Here is a 19,513-nt window from a genome sequence, read left to right as displayed (position 1 = left end):
TTAAAAGTTGAGTGGAAAAACAGCATTTGAGGCCTGTAAAAATTAACGAGCCTTCCATTTATCTGTCTTTGGTCCTGGAAATGACTGGAGCACTGGGAAAGAATTTTCATTAATACAAGATGGCCAAAGTAGCCTAAGGGAATACATTGTATGATGTATATATTGAAACTTGCCCAAATGGCTTGATACCACAGGTTACCAGCTAACATCGGCTGAGTGTTACGATCTTCGGAGCAACCGTGTGGTTGCTGACCAGTACTGTCACTATTACCCCGAGAACATCAAACCCAAGCCCAAGCTTCAGGAGTGCAACTTGGATCCTTGTCCAGCCAGGTCAGTCACATTTACCAGTTTGTTTACTGTAAACATAAATCAAGTTCAAATAAGCTTCTTGGATTAAAAAGCATTTAGTTAAAAATAAGTAAGTGCTGCTGCCCAGTGTCCATTCTTAGTCATGGGTCATTAGGACCCATGCCTCTTACTCCTGCTGCTGTAGAATGCCATCTCAGGGTCCATGCGTTTTCCATTGGTAGAGCTGCAGGTAAAACACCCTACAGAGACATTTTCTCTTCTGATTTCATTTCATTCTGGTTACTTGTTTCTACTCTTAACAAACGTGATGGTACAGTGTTCTCAGGATTCTTTGAGATGATCAGAACAGACCCTATTTCAGGGTCACAGTTGACCCATTTTAGCCTGTGGTGGGCCACACCAATGAACCAGAATAAATAAGCCTTAGAACAGTTCTTCCACATTTAAATAAACTCAGTCTTTGTTGAATAGAAAGCAGGGTTTATTTCTAATAGGTTTTTTTAAAGGTCTTTTTAATTAGAAGCCCTAAAGAAACACTTGACACTTTCCACATATGTTTACTTTGGGGAGACCATAGTTGGCCCTCAGTTATTTGCAGGATCAAGAATCAGACGGATGAATGAAATATTCCAGATGACAAATAGTCATAGAAGTATGGGTCAGGAATCTTTTCATGGTGAACATTTGCCTTTTTAATTGCAACATTTCCTGGTAATTCTCTTTGTTAATATGGCTTACTCATCCTCAACAAGTGGGAGAGGATGTATGAAAACTCTTCTCCTACAAAACTTATCATGTAGACTGAAAGATAGAGAATCCTTTCCAAGAGCCTTGGATTTCTGAGGAACACCTCAGTTTTTTTTTTTGTTTTTTTTTTAAATCATAGCTTACTAATTATATATTCATAAAACTTTGAATAGGTGAACTACTACATGAGCCAAGTGGATGAAAATTACTCTATCTTTGAATTGTAGGCAATTTGAGTTTTTGTTTTCTGCTGTTAATTTTCTAAGTTATATTTTCTTGTATTCTTTCTGTTTCACATTCAGAAATTCTAAATTTTACATGTGATATGAAGTTTCCAATATTAATTTACTCATAGAAATTATATCATCTAGCTGGTAAAAGTGAACTCAAAATAACAGGTTTTCATTAAAGAAATAGAAGAATAGATATTTTATAAATATATAATTTAGATGAAGTTTAATTTTGCTTCATATTCCAGCAGAAAATTACATTTTAAAGATTGGATATGGTATAAAAACTAAATGAGGTGTGAAAATTTTGCTTGGACCTCTTTATTTTGGAAATATTAAGGATATGAGGTATTTTTAGCCAAGATAATTCTAACTCACGCAATTCAACACTAGTTTAAAGTTTTCTACTTATTATATGCACCTTTATCCATATCTATACCAGGAGGACTAGTGAGTGAAAAGCATAATTATCTCAATTCGAACAGGTTGACTTAGCCATAGAGAGATTTTGAAGCTCTTATACATAGTTCCAAGAAAATTTATGTGTGTATTTCTAGGAGAAATGAAGGGTTCACTTCCCATAATTGCATGTAAAGCTTTTCCCCTCTACTCAGAAGAAAACTTCAGCAGAGAGGTGGTCATGAAAAACAACTGTGAAATAAAAGCATTTTTTAACAATTTTAAGAAACATGTTTATAGTCAGAAAAAAATCTACTCATTTTTTTCTGGCTTCTGATTTTTACCCATCTTTTCTGTTGGAGTAATATTTTTGGCCTATTTCTTATTATTCAAGAGCAAAAGGCCATTCTACATTGAAGGAATTTTGTAAAATTGATGCTTTTTCTATGTCTGTGTTATTTTAAAACATCTAATACAGCACATGTATAAATGTTGGGACAGGTGGCTATTAAAAAAGAGAAAGAAGTGGGAAAAGGAGAAAGGAAAAATAAGAAGTGAATGTCAGGATGCTGCTTTTTTATTACAGAGGTAATTAAACAAAGCTGTAAAAATTAAGACTGAGCAGAAAGAAAAGTTTAAGAGGAAACTACTTTAGGAAATATAGATACTCTAGTCTGAGGGTAAGATAGTGCACGAGTGCTATGAAATTCACTGAACTCATTTACACACCTGGGATCAAAGCAACCTTTCTGAATTTCGAGAGAAAATAAGAAGTGATAGTCTGAGAAAAGGAGTTAAAGAAAATCAATAAAATAAGTCTGCCTTCCCATCAGACATAGCAGAATCAACACTCAAGGAACTGTTTTCTAACTATAGATTTAACTGTCTAATAGTGACATTAAGGGCTTCCCTGGTGTCTCAGGACAGTAAAGAATCTGCCCACAACGTGGGAGACCCAGGTTCAATCCCTGGTTTGGGAAGATCCCCTGATAAAGAGAATGGCTACCTACTCCAGGTATTCTTGCCTGGAGAATCCCGTGGATTCTCCCATGGACAGAGCAGCCTGGCAGGTTACAGTCCCTGGGGTCGCAAAGAGTCAGAAAGGACTGAGCGACTAACACTTTCACTTTTCTAGTGACATTAAACCAACACCTTTGTTGCTGACAATAAACTAACACCTTTGTGTCCAAACTTAGAAACCCCTAAAAGGGAAAACACAAGATGTATTTAGAACAGATAAAGTTACATATTTTGGAATTTCAAAAGAAATTTAGCAGTCACTGAGATAGTTCTTTACTTTTCCTGTATTAGACTAGGATTGTTAGCCTATTATTTGAAAGCAAAATCCCATTTAGGCAGCCACATTTATTCCCTGTCAAGACTGGGAAGGACCATGGACAGCAAAAAGACCCTTCTGGACCTTATTTTTCTCACCCACTAGTGGGAGTGAGAAAGTTATTTGTTGCATTAAGTTAGTGATTTTCCAACTGTGCCTATAAGCTGTTGTTCCATGGAGTTGCTTCATTATATTTCATTTTATATGTTTTGAAGTATCTTTAAACAATAACTCACAAAAAGTATACTCAAACATAAACCAATTTTAACTTGTTCAGGCTAAGCTAAATTGTAAAAATTGTTGTAGCAATAGTAAAAATATTTCACTACCAAAAGAAATAACTTTTTGCCCTCATTGTTAAGTTCTTCTATTAGGATATGTTTAATTGAAAAAATAAATATCCTGAGATTAAGGTGAGCTATAAAAATTGTTAGCATTAGCAACTGCTTCTCTGGAATAAGTTTTTTCTCATTACTACACTTATAAAACCAAAATAACTCAGAAATAAACAGGATGTGATAACCATTACTATAACCCTTAACACCTGATTTTTCTGCTTACCAGAATAGCCTCACTGTTCTCATTAATTTGCTTTATAATTAGTCATTGTTATACATTTGAACTAATGAATGACATCACTTACTCATTTCACTCACCAACAGCATCCATAGGTCTCCATGGTTGTAGATGGATTCATCTAGTCGTTCTTGGGCTAAAGAGATGGTTGACATAGAACCTATTCTTTCCAAAATAATTTTTAAGTTTTCATGGCTTTTTTCTGATTCTTCTTGCACTAACTCAGAAATTTTGATAAGTTAAAAGACTATAATGAAAACAATAAAATTCACCAATAATTTCCAGTTGCCACAGATTATCACTATTAACACCTTTGCTAGATTTCTTTCCAGTTTTATCTGTAGCTTATAACATAGGTAAGGTCAGTCTTATATGATAGATACTTAGAATTCAGTGACTTAGCATTCTTGGTTTCCATTATTCAAAAGCAAGCCTGAATGTTTATGACATGTAGTAACTTGACATTTTTCTGAGACAGGAATTTGAATTCCTCTCACTGTAAGACCAACAATTGAGCTTACCTGGCCAGCTGCTCCATCCTAGAAAAGCTGTATGCTCTCTGCTGGTGTCATTTATATAATCACCTGAATGACGTGATAAAATACTTTGTTTCCAGGCCAAAAACAGTCTCAAAAAGGAAGTCAGAGCAATGCTTATAATGAGAAGGAAGAGAAAGTAAAGTTAAAAATTTAATGACATTTAGCTAAAATGAAGACTGTTTCTCACTGGTGCCTCAGAGCTATGGCATCTCATCATATACTAATTTCATCAAATACTATGTGCACATATGCTATATGTTTTGGTAGTGGTCCCAACATGGACACTCCCAGAAGTCCAGAGGCATGTCACTTCTGGATTTGAGAGATCTGGGCATGTTTAACTTGCAGGAGCCTGGTGAGCTACAGTCCATGGGTCTCAGAGTCAGACACGACTGAGCACACTGCTTCATTGATTTAACACTATAGTTCCTAAGATACTTGTAATCTTATCAAATATAAAATCCTTGTGCTTGCCATGCTATAAGCATAGCTTCCATTTTACACAAGGGAAAATTGTTTTTTTTTAAAATACAGTTTCTGCTGCTTTACACAATGGTTTGTGTGTTCGTTGCTTCTTGGTCGAAGGGTAAAATTGATCATGTGGCCAGAAAGTTTCCAAATGTATGCCTGTGGTTCAGCAAAAACTAAAAAGGCATAGTTTTAGTTCCACTAATAAGCACCTTATGTTTTCTGAGTGTCTTTCATTTCAGTGTAAAAAAAAAAGTGCTATATTTGGCCATACGTATCTCAGTCTAGGAGACTGGTGATACTGTTAAGGCTGTCTGGGGGAAATTGTGCAAGACATTGTTTGTGAGAAGATCAGAGAACCACCTTTTCAGATTTTTTTTTTTTCTTGGCACAGACTTCTGCTTTTCTCTTTGAGGCAGTAATGAAGGGGGCTTAAATTGGCAAGGATTGGACAAGTGAAAAATGCTCTCACTCATCACACTATCATGGTCACAGTCATTAGCAAACAAATCTGTTTTTTGCTGAAACTACATCCAGATTCTCCCTCCCCTCAAGGAATTCAGAGCAACAGTCCTAAGCAAATGCCCAAACTTTTATACCCCAAGCTGCAGTTCTTGGTGAGTTCAAGTGGACATTTTTTTTGACAACAAGTGTCATTTAATTTGACAGCAAATTGCTAAAGTCACCCCTGGCCATGGACCAAAGTGTGAACAAAAGCTCAGAATTGAATCCTAATGCAACTGAAATCCTGGGTCAAGAGAAGTCTGCATCATGAGTGGCAGTATGTGCAGTGGACGTGTAAAACCCCGTCACACTCACTTGGTGACTGACTAGTCCAGTGGCGATACAGTGGTTATTATGGTACCATGGTGACTAGGAAGGCAGCTCTGGAGCGACACAGCTCGGCTTGAGATCCTGGCTCTGTCACTTACTGGTTTGAGTAGCCTTTGGCGAATTACTTGTTCTCACTAAGCCTCAGTTTTCTCATCCTCTGAAGTAAGGATAATAGCTACTTACCTCATAGAGTTGTCATGAGGAATAAATGGTGTAATACTTTTAAAGAGTTTAGCAGAGTGCCTGACACATGATAAGCACTCAATAAATATTAGTGGCTGCAGCTATTATGACTAAGATCATGGTTATGATAATGTTGATGTTACTTCAGAGAAGCTCCTAAACTCACCAAAAAATCAGCTTTCTCCTCCATGAAAGGAGTTGGAACTATAAAATTGTATATGGGTCTATAAAAGTAGTCCTCTGTTGTTGTTTTAGCAACAAGAGACACAAATTCCTAGGAAATAGCTTCATGAAAGCAATTCATATTTATCAGATTTTTTAACAAACATGACCCTGAGAAATTAAGATAATTAGCAGTTCCTAAAATCCCAATGTGTCATTATCTAAAATCCCCACTTAACCACTTAACCATCTGTGAGACATTGCCGTTTAATCTGCGTGGGGTTTATGCCTTGTCTGTCTCCAAAAAGGGAGAACTCAGTGTAAGGGCTAAAAAATGGTTTATTCAGTAAGCAGTTAAAGTATAATGAAATGTTTTCCTAGTCATGAAGCTCTTCTTTTATTAAAATAGGTAAATTATCTAGAGAAGTGACAACTTCCTTCTTTTCTCTCAACCTCATTTAAATATACTACTTTAAGTAGCTAATGAATAAGCAATAAAAAATACTGTTGTAAAATCTTATTTGCACTTTCATGCATTTATGGTGAGATAAATAAAGCAGAGTTCTGTTGCTGTTTAGAGAGCATCGTCATACCCTTCCCAGGTTTATAGACCTCATACCCATCACCAGACAATCCAGACAATCAGCTCTAACTCATTTATTGGGACAATTCAGTTATTCCACCAAGCCAGCTCATCACTAATAATAATGATCACTTTGTATATGTAAAGTATAATTATTTATGCAGTTCTTTTAATTAACTTGTAAGTGAATAGAACAGGTATTATCATCCTTCTCATTTTTAACTTCACTCTGTCAGTTTGGCTTTCCTGGCTTTACTAACTTTATTGAATTTCCCTAAGCCTTAGCTTTGCCATCTGTCACATGAATGTAGTATTCCTGTCATGGAGTAACTATATGGAGTAAATAGGATGATGCATGTAAAGCTCCTTGCAGGATGCCAAGCACTCAACAAAATTCAATTATCGTTATTGAGAACCAATCCTATAAAATGGCTTCTTGCCAATGTTACTTCTACTTGAAGTTTCTACAGTTCTTTCACATCCTTTATCTCTATTCAGTTTTACCTTCTCTAGGAGGTTAGTAAGACAAAGATAATCATCTGTATTTACAGACAAAAAAGCTAAAGCCCAAAGAGGTTATGAGACCTGCTCCAAGTCAGGGTGGGAAAGAAAAGCTGGGTCATGAACCTAAGTGCCTCCACATCCAGAGAACCTCCTGTATTACATGAACTCTGATCACCTGATTGCTGGTGTTGCATGATGCCTTCAGCAACCCATGAGATCTGGTTTAAGCCCACTACAGACCTCCACAGCCAGCACAGCACTGCCAACCATATCAGTGCAAAACTTGGTACCCTGGATCTTTGAATTGATTACATATGCCGATTAAGCAAGCCTCTTTCATGTAAGTGTAAATACTGATGTTTACTCAAATCACACAATTATCAAATCACTTAGGTCAGTATGAGAAGAGCTAAACAAACTTCAGGGAAATATTAGTCCCATTTATTTAAAAGCAGTTCTGAAATTACATTCATTTATATCAAGAACATTTAACCATGGAAATATAGTTGTGAGGAGATTATGATATTTTGGATCAAATGATCAAAAACTCTCCATCAGTTTGTCCTATAGCAAGAAAACATTTGAAAATATTTTCAAATCCTGGACAATGAAGCAGGGTTCTTTTGGTCTGGTTCTTAAAGATAAATGAAGGTTGACTAGTAGGTACCAAGTTGAAAAAAGTTTTTAACCTATATTTATAGAATGTTTCCTTGTTTTCCAAATCCTAATTTGCCTCTCTAAATGACAGGGAAACCTGCAGTGTTTCATAAAGTAACCAAATTTCAAATGGGAGAGCTTTTGAGTTGAGTACCTAGTTTAGTGGTTTTCAGTCTGTGGACCACAGAACTCTGAATTCTGTCCTCAGCAGCCAGTACAAACGGGACAGATAAGCTAGAGCTCCATGAGATAGGTTTCCAGGCACTCATTCTTCATCATAAAACTCCTGATTTCATACAATACTTAGATTTTGCAGAAGACCAATGCAGAAGTCCAAATGTAATGTACTCAAAGTCACTCAGAAAGACAATTAACAGAGTAGAGAACAGAGCTTGCATCTCCCAAATCCTCAAGGGGCCCCTGTCCTCATTACGCCATGCTATTTTGTATTCTGCCCCTCATGAGAAAGCAGATGCTTGAGTCTCTTCCAACTTTTTATTACTTTTCTCCTCCCCCATTATAAACAGTTGCTTAGGAAGAGATTGGTTTCTATTGCCTTGTAGTTGTTGAGAGATTACTCCCTTCTGTGCCAGAACTGTTCCCACCACCCACAATTTCATTAATCTTTTTACTGAGTACCAATCCTGTGCCAAGTTCTGTGCTTGGTACCACGGCGAAGGCAAATTCAAGTCAACCAGAATCTGGACCACAACACTGCCCTGGGGAAGTTGAGTTGTACAGTTACAAACCAGCATGCTCTCTGAAAAGACACATGAGACAAACAGGAAAGAGAAGATTGAAAAACTGTCATGGCTGTTTCTGGGAGATGCCCAACAGAAGAGATGTAGAGTCTGGCCAAGCAGCTTAGAAACACCATTGCCATTCAGCTATCTCCCTCTGTCCCAGGTCACCCAATCACCCCTGCCTGCCAGAGCAGCCAAACCAGTCTCTCAAATAGTCTGCCCTTCACACAGATGGCAGAGCTAGCAAAACACAAGGAGTGGGACTAGAGATGTGCATCATCTTTAGTGCAACTTGTTTAGGAGTTTCTTTAACCTTGTTCATTTGCTTTCTTTCATTCAGGATGGCAGTTGTATTGCTTGCTTTTGTGTATGCACGTCAATGGCATGATTTCATTGGCTGATTATTTACTAATTGCCTCTGTGCAGAGAACTGTGTTAAAAGATAAAGAACCAATATGGATTTTGTCCCATAGTGTTAAACTAAAGAAAATGTATACATGGTTAAAAATTAGTAGACAGTTAGAAGTGATGAGGGGAGTTTGTGCTATGGGTGTTTGAAAGAGGAAGAGAGAATTGTCTGGCTAGATGTTAAGAGGAAAGATAAGGACAGGCTTTAGAAGAGGTAGCACTTGATTTCACCAGGTGTTATGGACATCACTGGGAAATAAAGTATCTGTTGCTATGACAACAGTGAGCTGGATTGGAGCAAGCCTGCAAGCAGAGAGATCTGTTAGGAGGATAATGCAAAGGGGCCTAGATTCATGTCAGAGAGATATATTTGGCAGACATCACAACTGGAAGAACTCAGTGTCTGTAGGGAACATGGGAAAGAGAGGAAGCAACAATGTCCCACAGTACCCAGCCAGGGTGAATGGGAGAAGGACAGTGTTCTGAACAGTAACAGTGATCACAGGAGAAGAGACACTTTGCAGGGGAAGATAATGAATTGTCTGAAAATAGTGAGTTTGACAAACTGAGAGCACATCCAGCTGTCAGAATGTCAGAAATGAGGCTCTGCAGCCCCAGAGAAGAGGCGAGAGGTTGTGAGAGATGCATTGAAAGGGAGTGTTGAAGCCATGAAAGTGGCTCCTTACAATTCATTTCTAGAAGAACCCAGAACATGGCAAATAGGGCTTTTCTTGGAAGGAAAGACTTTTCACAATAAGTAAATTTCACACCTGAGTAGTGTGAGCCTGAATATGGCTTGATTTTTAAAGTCAAGGATATTGTTCTAAAAGAGCTCCTGAGATGGTTTCAGGACACAGACTCAATCATCTTTAAATGACATGTGGGAATTGAGATGACAGCCTCATTTCATCCATTTATATCATGCTTTCAAATGTCTCTGTCTTTTGCTTTCTCAGAGTTGAATTTTGTTTTACTTAAACATTCTAATTCCTGAAAATAGAGAAGCATACAAAGGAAGAAAGGGAAAAAAAACACCCTTAATCCAAACACCAGGAACTAACAACTATTTTCAGTCCTTTTCTAATATATTTGTACACACATACATACACATATATATGGACTTTACAAAAATTATTATATAGACAATATATACATGAGTTTTCTTTGTATTGTGGATTACATTGTCTATTCTATTTTGTATTGGATTTTTTCAGTTGACATTGCATTTGAACATTTGCCATGTCATTAAAAAATGGTTCAAAAGGCTTCATGTTATACACTGCATACTATTTCTTTCTATGAATTGGCCGTAACATGAAGCATTCTAGTGTCATTCATTGGACACGAGCTATGAGAGGATGATGTGCAAATCTTTCTTCTACTTATACCACATGCGTTCTCGGTGACCCCTCCTTCATCCTCATCTTCTCTTCTTCCCATGACAATCCCTGATTTGGGGGACTTTAGAGGGAATCGGGTCACTGTCCTACATAGAAAGTACATGAGCAGTGGGAATAGTGAAGGCAATGGAGAATGAATGGTTTTACCCCAAAACCAACTGTTCATTATATTTTCCCTTGTGATCATTTTTAAAAGAATTATTTTTCCCTCCTTCCCCACCCCCTCATATATTCAGACACATGTCTGAATACATACATATATATGCATGCAGACACATGCACATGCAATTCATTTCCAGAAGAACCCAGAACATGGCAAATAGGGCTTTTCTTGGAAAGAAAGATTTATCACAATAAGTAAATTTCACACCTGAGTAGTGTGAGCCTGAATATGGCTTGATTTTTAAAGTCAAGGATATTGTCCTAAAAGAGCTCCTGAGATGGTTTCAGGACCTAAGCATGGAAAGAAGAACTTCTTAAAGTCCCTAAATGATGTTCTTTTTCATCATTCTTCAGTAGGTACACATTGTCTAAGAAAAAGATAAAGTACCTTAAGAGTAAGCAATAGAAAGTTGAGTTTAGGCCACACTGCCTAGCCCGCTGTGACAGTGTGGTGAAAGGCCAGGGCCATGGCATAAACCCCAAGAGAGAGCAGAGCCCATGCACGTGAATATGCATCAACAGGACTGGACAGAGCACCATTGTTTTGATATCTTTCTGTTTTCACAGGTGCCATGGAGTCATTTTATGAGTCTTCACCATGACCTATGCCATAGAAAGACAAATATAGCTATAGTTCTGCTGAATCCAGATTTAAAGCTTCTTGTTCAAACAGAAACATAATTTCTAAATCAGTCCAATGCGAAGCCCAACATCTTGAATTCTATAACTGCCTCTTTTTTCCCCTTCTTTTCTTCTAGCCTGTCTCCTTCAATATTACTACTTCCATTTTAAATATCATCAGCTGATAAATCAGTTGGCAGAGATCTATAACAGTTCATTCTAATATTCAGAATGACAAATCACAACTATAAATCTTTCCAGGAAAGAAGGCTGCCATATACATTTCTACATTTAGATCTGGATAAAGGCATGAGAAAAGATACTAGGGTTAGCAAAAATATAACTGCAAAGTCAGTTCTACGTAGTCCTTAATTATCTACTATCAGACCTAGGTTATTAGAAGAACTTTGGAAGGTTGGAATTCTGTCAAAAACAGTTCTTTTAGAAAAAAATTTTCCTAAATGACTAGGCAGAATTACTGGGAAGTGATCACATGATTCTAACGAAAGACAGGATTTACCTTTCACATCTGATTTCTTGTCAAAATAAGACCAAAAAGAATAAGATGTTTCTGTATCTTGGAAAAACATGGAGAAAAGTTTAATGTTAATATTCATCCCATTCTTGTGTTCATTAAGAGTCGCAGGATTTTGAGCTTCCTCAAAAGGCATCATTCATTTTCATGAACATTGTTCCTGAAGGGTAGTGCACATACATATACCATGAAAACTTAATCATACAAGTGAATACCTTTAGTCATTCAAATCAACTAAAGAAAACTCAGTCGTGTGAGATAACTAAATTAGTTTTCCTGTGTTTGTATTTCTTGAGAAATCTACATGCAAAGATTTGTTTCCCATTTTCTCTCAAACTTAATTTTCTCTTACCTTTTAGTAATTTCTCCAGGAACTACCCTTTTTATTACTCCCTCCTTCCTCCTTATCTGTCATGATGTCCAGCCAGTACTAGTTTTTTTTTCTTCCTGTTCCATAGTATACCTAGCGCACTGTTTCTACCCAAAACCTTAGGTTTGCTAGCCATATTAAAATTACATGCTATATCATTCTGAATCAGAGGATAAGATCAAAGTGAGTCTTAATGTGTTCCTTTTTACATAAACATTTTACTGAATATGAATATATAAATATGTACTCACCCATTCATCCCAGATTAGAATACATGAGTTCCTCCAGTTTTCAGAAGAGGAAGTTGCTATCATTTGTCAGTTGTAAAATAAGTACTCACGACCTACCATGCTTTGCCCCAGCAAATACATGACGTCCCCGGATTGAGCTCAGTCTCCCACTCTTGATGGAGAGTCTGTTGTACTAGCCCTTTTATCTGAGATTCACGAGTCATAAATCTCCCACAAGTTAGGGGGCTCAGCAAGAAGAAAGTCTTGTCAATTGGAGGCTTTACTTGAAATCAGTGAGGTAGGTTCGTGTACTTTATTAGAGTCCTAAAGACCTCTGAGGACTCCCACATAGCCTATACTATCATATCTTGTGAATCCTTTAGCCATATAGCCTAAAATATCATTTCTTCTGGCTCCTTTAGTCTTTATCTTTAAATCTCACAGGTTTCCCAGGGTACCAGATATACTAACAACAGTCAAAACAATCACAACCACCACCAGTTGACACCATATCACATTTTATAGACCATCAAAACAGATGTTTCATCTGTATTATCTCCTTTTAACTGCCCTACCTTTGTTTTGGTAGGGAATGTGCTTTTGTTGATAGTTGCCGACTGTGTTCACTCATTCGCCTTCCCTTTTTAAGATAACCAAGTGGCTGCTCTCCAGATTTTACTCAGATCTTTAGATCTGCCAAAAGTGCATTACCTATTTGCTAATGCACGTTACGTAGTGTTGTCAGTCCCCAGGTACATACTCTTACATATAGCTCTCTCTTTCATCAGGAGCAAGACAGTAACTATAAAATTGCTTGGTGAGCATCTGGAAGTAACATTAATAATGATGATCATAATGACCTCATAGGATGTATAATTGGGGGGATTAAAGAACATTTACAAGCTTATTGTGTCATAGTTAATGATGAGGTGCCAAGTTTTCTTGCCACCACCCTTTCCCCTGGTATTTCCTGCTTGGATCAGAAAACTAATTATAGTAAATGGTGCCCTGTCAAAGAACTTGCCCCATCCTCAAATGGATGCTAGCATAAAGATATTGAACTGTTTTAGTGTTGTTTTTTTAGAGACAATTTATTAATGTTATTTTGCATTTGTCTAAAAAATTGTTTAATGTAATCATTTAGTGTTTATTTTATTGTGTGTACCTTCTACTCAGAGGGTTGGCATTATTGTTCCTAACAGTGACGGATACAAGCAGATCATGCCCTATGACATCTACCATCCCCTTCCTCGGTACGTAAATCAATCATCCTGATGCTAGAATTAGTAACTCAGTTTTCTGCTTTCTTATATATATAATAGATTTTGTGTTTTCCTGTAAAAAAATAAGATGGTAGATAGTATATTTTGCAATCCCTCCTGAACTCTGCTTTTGAATAACACTGGTCTGCTCAGACTGTAAGCTTGTCATTCAAAAACCGTTTTAAGGTAGGATTAGATTACATTACAGTGGACACAGTAATTCACTCTGATTAGATACAGTGTATGGGTTTATGTTATGTCTTTCTTTCACTCCCTTTGTCCTTTTCTGTGTTTCCTCTGCAATAGGACCCTAGTCATTAAAGCACTGTTGCTAACTGTTAAACAAACACTGCCTGAATTATTATCCTAATATCGCAAATGTGAAATTCCAGATGTGGTATTACTCTGCATAGGGGCTTTGAATATCCTTCTTTTTGTTCCAAAGAAATTATAATTAAATACAAAAAGGCAGTTTTTTCATATCCTTACTGTTCATAACATTTGATGGGGAGGAGAGTTTTGTTTTGTTATTTTCCAAAACAGAAAATTCCATGCACTGCTTTGCTTTTTTAAAGTACAGTATTTTCTAAAACTAGAAAATATCATTAAAGTAACTGAGAAACTTTTCAAAGAACTTGTTCTCTTTATTAATATATTGATAAGAAAACTGGAGAAGCTGAAAAATGTGCTAGCTACTGAGCATATTGCCTGCCACCTTGGAAACAGCCCCCCAGAGAGCAGAAATTAGACTTGGGTTTGAAGCCACCTCTGTGCTAAGCAAGACCTTTGCTCTGTTGTCCTCACTCACTGGAACTTCGGAGAGTCAGCTGCTGTTTAGAACCCAAGGTTTAAATCAGATCACAAATAGTTGGAAATAATCCATGGTGGTTTGCTCCATCTCAAACTAAGCAAGGCTCCCCAAATAATTGTATTTGGAACAGTAAAATAAAGCAAAGTTTGATTGAAAATCTTCAAATACTTTGAATTGAAGTACAAAAAAGGGACCTTGAGGTCTTTTAGTCCAGCTGCCCAGTGATGCTTCATTCTCCCACTCTTCACATCCACTCAGCACACATGTGTAAACACATATATTTATACAAATAGGCATGAATGTGTATTTACTGCAGATGCTTCCCTCATAGCTCAGTTGATAAAGAATCTGCCTGCAATGCAGGAGACCCTGGTTCGAGTCCTGGTTCAGGAAGATCCTCTGGAGAAGGGCAAGTCTACCCACTCCAGTATTCTGGCCTGGAAAATTTCGTGGACTGTATAGTCCATGGGGTCGCAAGGAATCTGACAAGACTGAGCAACTTTCACTCACTCGCTGCAGAAGCATTCCAGCATATATATGCATACATACATATATGTGTACACACACACATGTACGTGGGCTTCCTTGGTGGCTCAGCAATAAAGATTTTGCCTGCAATACAGGAGACTGGGGTTTGATCCCTGGATCAGGAAGATCCCCTAAAGGAGGGCATGGCAACCCACTCCAACACTTTTGCCTAGAGAATCCCATGGACAGAGAAGCCTGGCAGGCTACAATTCATAGGGTCACAAAGAGACAGACACGACTAAGCGACTAAGCAGCAGCAGCAGCATACATACACAGGCACACATACATAAACCAATGCAAGTGTTATCCAGGCTCTGCTTAAATACTTCCAGTGACTGGCATGGAACTTACTTTTCACCATTTTAATGGTAGCATAAAGGGGGCACTTGGTTAATGCCGTATATAATTGTTTAGGGATTTTTTTGAAAGTGTTTTTCACTAAGGAGTTACTTCATTCATCAGCTCCCTCCCTTTTTCCTATGTCTATATTGATAAAGATAATAAATGACTTTAGACTGCTACTGTTGTATCCTTTTGCTGTTTTGATCCAGAACCGAACATGAAAAAAAAAATGGAATGAGAATAGACAAATATCAATTTAACAGAACCAATTTCTTTGATTTCAACCCCTGTATCTGTAAAGTATTCATAGGACACATGTATCTGGCTGTGCAAAGGCCATGTGATTTGAGATAAAGGCATAGTTGGGTGTCAGGGGTAAGAACATCAAGTTGATGTTTGTCCTGTAATGGTACTCCTCAATTTCTTTCATGTCTATGATCTCTCCTGTTTATATTTCTCTGGTGTGACTAATGCCTGTCCTAGGTTAAACTTGATTTCTTATATATTCAGATGTCCCCCGAGTGCCTGAAGATCAGTATTCTCAATGATAGATTGAGATGAACCTCCTTGATGTTTGTTTGCACCCTGTCTTATGCACACTTTGTCCTGTCCATGCGTCACAATGGGAAAAGACAACTAGACGATAAACAGGCTATATTTCTTAGCCCATGCACTTCTGTCACTAAATTAATTCTGAAGTTAGATACTCTGCTTTAGTGATAAAGCCTTAGTAAATGGAAGCTATTTCTATGGATATTCTTCTTTCTTAAGAAGAATAAAGACTCAAAATGTTTCTCAGAGGGCAGCTACTTACTGATCAAGACTTTGCTTACTGAAATTATTTCAATGTGTTTGAGACCACAAGTATAGATACAAAACACAATGAATATTTAGATTGTTTTTTCTTGCTTTCAATCTTTGACTATAATGCATGTCTGAATATAATTTAAGAACACAGTCTAATGAATTATCTTTAATTTATAATTAATATTTGCAATTTTTCCACATAATCATTAATTTTGAGAATTTCTTAAACTAAATACACAATGGCCTTTAAAAATTAAAAGCCAAAGGAGTTAAAATATATGACCTCATCTGTTATTCTTCTAGGGCAAGATTCTTGGGTATATATATATTTTTTCCAAATACTTACCTGGTCCCTGTTTTGAGATATCCTAACTGATGTCCTCTCTGAGCTTTTGTTATACTTTCTTTAAAGAACAAAGATGTTTTGCTTTGAAATTCCACATAATCCTATTACTATGCAAGGATTCGCATTATAGTTTTTCACATACAGAGCTATAGTTAATCCTGGAACCACACTATAAATACCTGGAATAATATTCACATCATTTGTCTTTCCATGATCACTGACAATAAAAAGGATACTTATTACTGTTTATGAAATTATACCATGGATCAGGTCCAAGTGTTAAGACAGAAATTAATCACTCTCTCTTCAGAAGGGTCAACTTTAGGGATGTTAGAGTACCAATTAGGAAATGTGCTCTTTTTATGGCATCTTAATGTTTTAAGAGATTAAATGTCCATTCAAAAGCATATTCCCAGTTCACTGTCAAATCGAGTCTAATGCGAATTGGTACTTATACGTTCAGCTCAATTTTAGTCCGAATCAAACCTGTTATCCACTTCCAGCTCTCCAGAGATTTACATGGAGACAAATGAGAATTGGTCTCACCCTTTTGGAAGAGAAAGGGCTGCTTCCTTCTCTTGAAAGGGAACAGAGATTCTCCAAAGGACTAATGAGAGGGCCTCAGTTTCCCCATAATAACATTTTCTTCTGTGTCTCCTGGGGAAATATGCAGAGGAAAATATTGTATTTGGCAGCATGTTTGGGCTGTTGGCAGTGGAGATAACAGTTGTTGCCTAGACTTGAACAGTACAGAGAATTGAGGAGGAAAATTCTCTGTAAGTGGGAAAAACACATTATCCAGGCTCATGCAAAAGAGAAATCAGGCTCACAATGCACATGAAATCCCATGTAGAGGATAGTTCACATCTCCACGGCATGCCTGTGCAGTGTTTTTAGATTTAACTATTCAAGTGGATCAACTTGGTGACATTTTGTTTCTCTCTCATTAAAATGGTATCTCTCATAATTCTAAGAGAAATTCTTAGAGTTCCTCAGCAGTCCTCATAAACAAGCAGACTAGATAGGCAAGAAAGAAAAACTAGCCCCTGCGTTTCTGTTCTTACAAATTTGAAATTCTCTAAACCTCCAAGAAGAATCGGGCAAAGATATCTCTCTGCCTCTGATCTCAAATGCATCAAGCTGTGGAGAGAATTGAAAAGTCAGTGAAATTCTCTTAAATGCTGTTGACAACATTGTTATTTTTCCCCATACTCTACTGTATATGTAGATTCCAATGCCATGAGCTTTTGAACCAAAGCCAAACTTTTCCCAGTTCCAGGAGTTCTTTATTGGAGGAGTGCTAACTGTTAGTACCTAACCCCAGCAACTAGGGAACACGTAGGTAACACCTATATCGACACTTTGGCTCCTTAATGATGATACAGTTTAAACATCAGAAATATACTGAATCCATGCAGTCCCAAAGTTGATGACCGTAGAAGCAAGGGAGAAAGGGTGTTAGTTTACCTTGATCTTTCATGAGCTCCTCATGTAAAAGTATCCAGAAGCTAAGTAATGAAGTATTGCACTGAAAGTGAGAAGTATTAGCCCAGGTACAAATTATTAGAGTTAATTGATTAAGCAATTTTAGTCTTAAGATAGATATTTAGATACATAGATGTTGGATAGATGCAAATATATATATTTATAAAATATAAAATAATATAAATATTATACATATATACACATACACCCACACAAATACACATACAGAGAGAATATATATTGAAACTATAAGAAAAAGTACTGAACAGCCCTCTTTTGAGTAGGTGATAGACCCCACAGATAGTCTTGTAGACAGTTCTCAGAGTAATTTCTTACATTTGTGTAGAGCTTCAAGGTTGACAGAGCACTTTTTGCCAGCACCGAATCCTCTCTGACTCAGCAGACTTTCGGCAGTCGCTGGCTTTCGGTTCTCTGGAGCTCAGCCTCTCAGAACCCAATTGCCCTGATGCGCAGTGGGAAGGGAGTGGTGGGAAAGCTCACGGAGGAGGTGGGCAGTGTGAGGGTCTGCCCTGATGACTCCCCTTGCTTCTGTAGGTGGGAGGCCACCCCGTGGACCGCGTGCTCCTCCTCATGTGGGGGGGGCATCCAGAGCCGGGCAGTTTCCTGTGTGGAGGAGGACATCCAGGGGCATGTCAGCTCAGCGGAAGAGTGGAAATGCATGTACACCCCTAAGATGCCCACCGTGCAGCCCTGCAACATTTTTGACTGCCCTAAATGGCTGGCACAGGAGTGGTCTCCGGTAACTGTGCCTTCTTTCTTTGTTCATTAGGACAGTAAGTCCATTCTTCCCTCTCCACATCATCACCCCACCAGCCACTCTGTCTGGCTCCCTACTTCTCCATCTGAGGGGTCTAGATGCCTACCTGTGTAGACCCTGGAGTAGGCTTACCCCAAATCACGCACAGCCAAAAGTAAATTAGTAGGAAAAAAAAAATATATATATATATATATATGTATGTATACGTATATTTAGTATGCATGCATATACACACTCATCTTTTTCTTCAAGTGACTTCAAGAAGCCACTATCACTCCCCATAATGTTCTCTTAAGTAACAAGGGGAGACAAGTGTCTGCCATGAGTGAGTAGCTGAGGCTGAATGAGCCTGAAGCTGTGTAAGCTGTTCTGATGGTTTAGCACAGCAGACCAAAGGTTTGATTTCATTTTTCGTTTCTTATACTTTTTCTGTGTCCAAAAAAGTGTCTTCAGTGGATTAAGATGAAAATTATGTCTATTATTCATTGGGAAAAAAAGATGAAAATAGCAATGTAATTAGAATGGAGGTGAAGCAGGATTAACTAAAACGAAAATAGTCTAGACATTAGGAAAGACACTGCAGCGGCTTAAACATAAAACACTAGCTGGGGGTGGGGGGGGGGTTGCTCCTGGATTCTAGTGCCGAAAGGTGTGAAGTGGCAAAGGAGAAGGAAAGGTGAGATGGAAAGATGTGTCCTCAGCCACAGAGATGGCCACAGGTTACTCACATGGCCTTGTGGCTTTGTGGCTGCAGATTAGAACTGTGATGTCTCCTTCTATCTAGACTTGCTCCCAGGCATGTGGAACCACTGAAAGTGCTGTCTACATCTGGCCCTTGAATTAGTTCATCATTTTTTCCATGCCACTGTTATCATTTGGATCAGCCATGCTGCAATATAAATTAGCTATGATGGAAGTTAAAAAAATTTAATGCCCACATGGGAGCTGGCATTTTTCATACTTTGGACCTAACAATCATTAGCAAAGTGACTGAATACAATTAACATGCAGTCTTGGTAATCAAAATCAGGCTCACTCTATAATTTCTTTTCTCCTTCTCTTTGCTGCTTGGTTTGGGACTTTGCACACAGTGTGTGCTTAAGAACGGCTGACGGACTAATCCAAAGTGAAGAAATTGCAAATGATTTATTGTTC

At 37.7% G+C, this 19,513-nt stretch overlaps 1 protein-coding gene across 4 annotated transcripts in view; it reads left to right on the top strand.

The window, feature by feature from the left end:
* Positions 1–19,513, top strand: part of ADAMTSL1 (ADAMTS like 1) — a 479,878-nt gene that overhangs the window by 222,772 nt on the left and 237,593 nt on the right. For 3 of the 4 annotated variants that reach the window (XM_081499058.1, XM_081499064.1, XM_081499079.1), the window contains exons 9-11: positions 195–333; positions 13,202–13,252; positions 18,136–18,340. In XM_081499058.1, the coding sequence (XP_081355184.1) occupies positions 195–333; positions 13,202–13,252; positions 18,136–18,340 (395 nt within the window). The remainder of the gene's footprint in view (positions 1–194; positions 334–13,201; positions 13,253–18,135; positions 18,341–19,513) is intronic. The other variant, XM_081499072.1, reaches the window with a different exon arrangement.

Source organism: Giraffa tippelskirchi, chromosome 1, assembly GCF_054371585.1.
Source record: "Giraffa tippelskirchi isolate mGirTip1 chromosome 1, T2T-mGirTip1v1.2.pri, whole genome shotgun sequence".
In the NCBI taxonomy this organism is placed as follows: Eukaryota; Metazoa; Chordata; class Mammalia; order Artiodactyla; family Giraffidae; genus Giraffa; species Giraffa tippelskirchi.
This window is presented reverse-complemented; position numbering and strand designations above follow the sequence as displayed.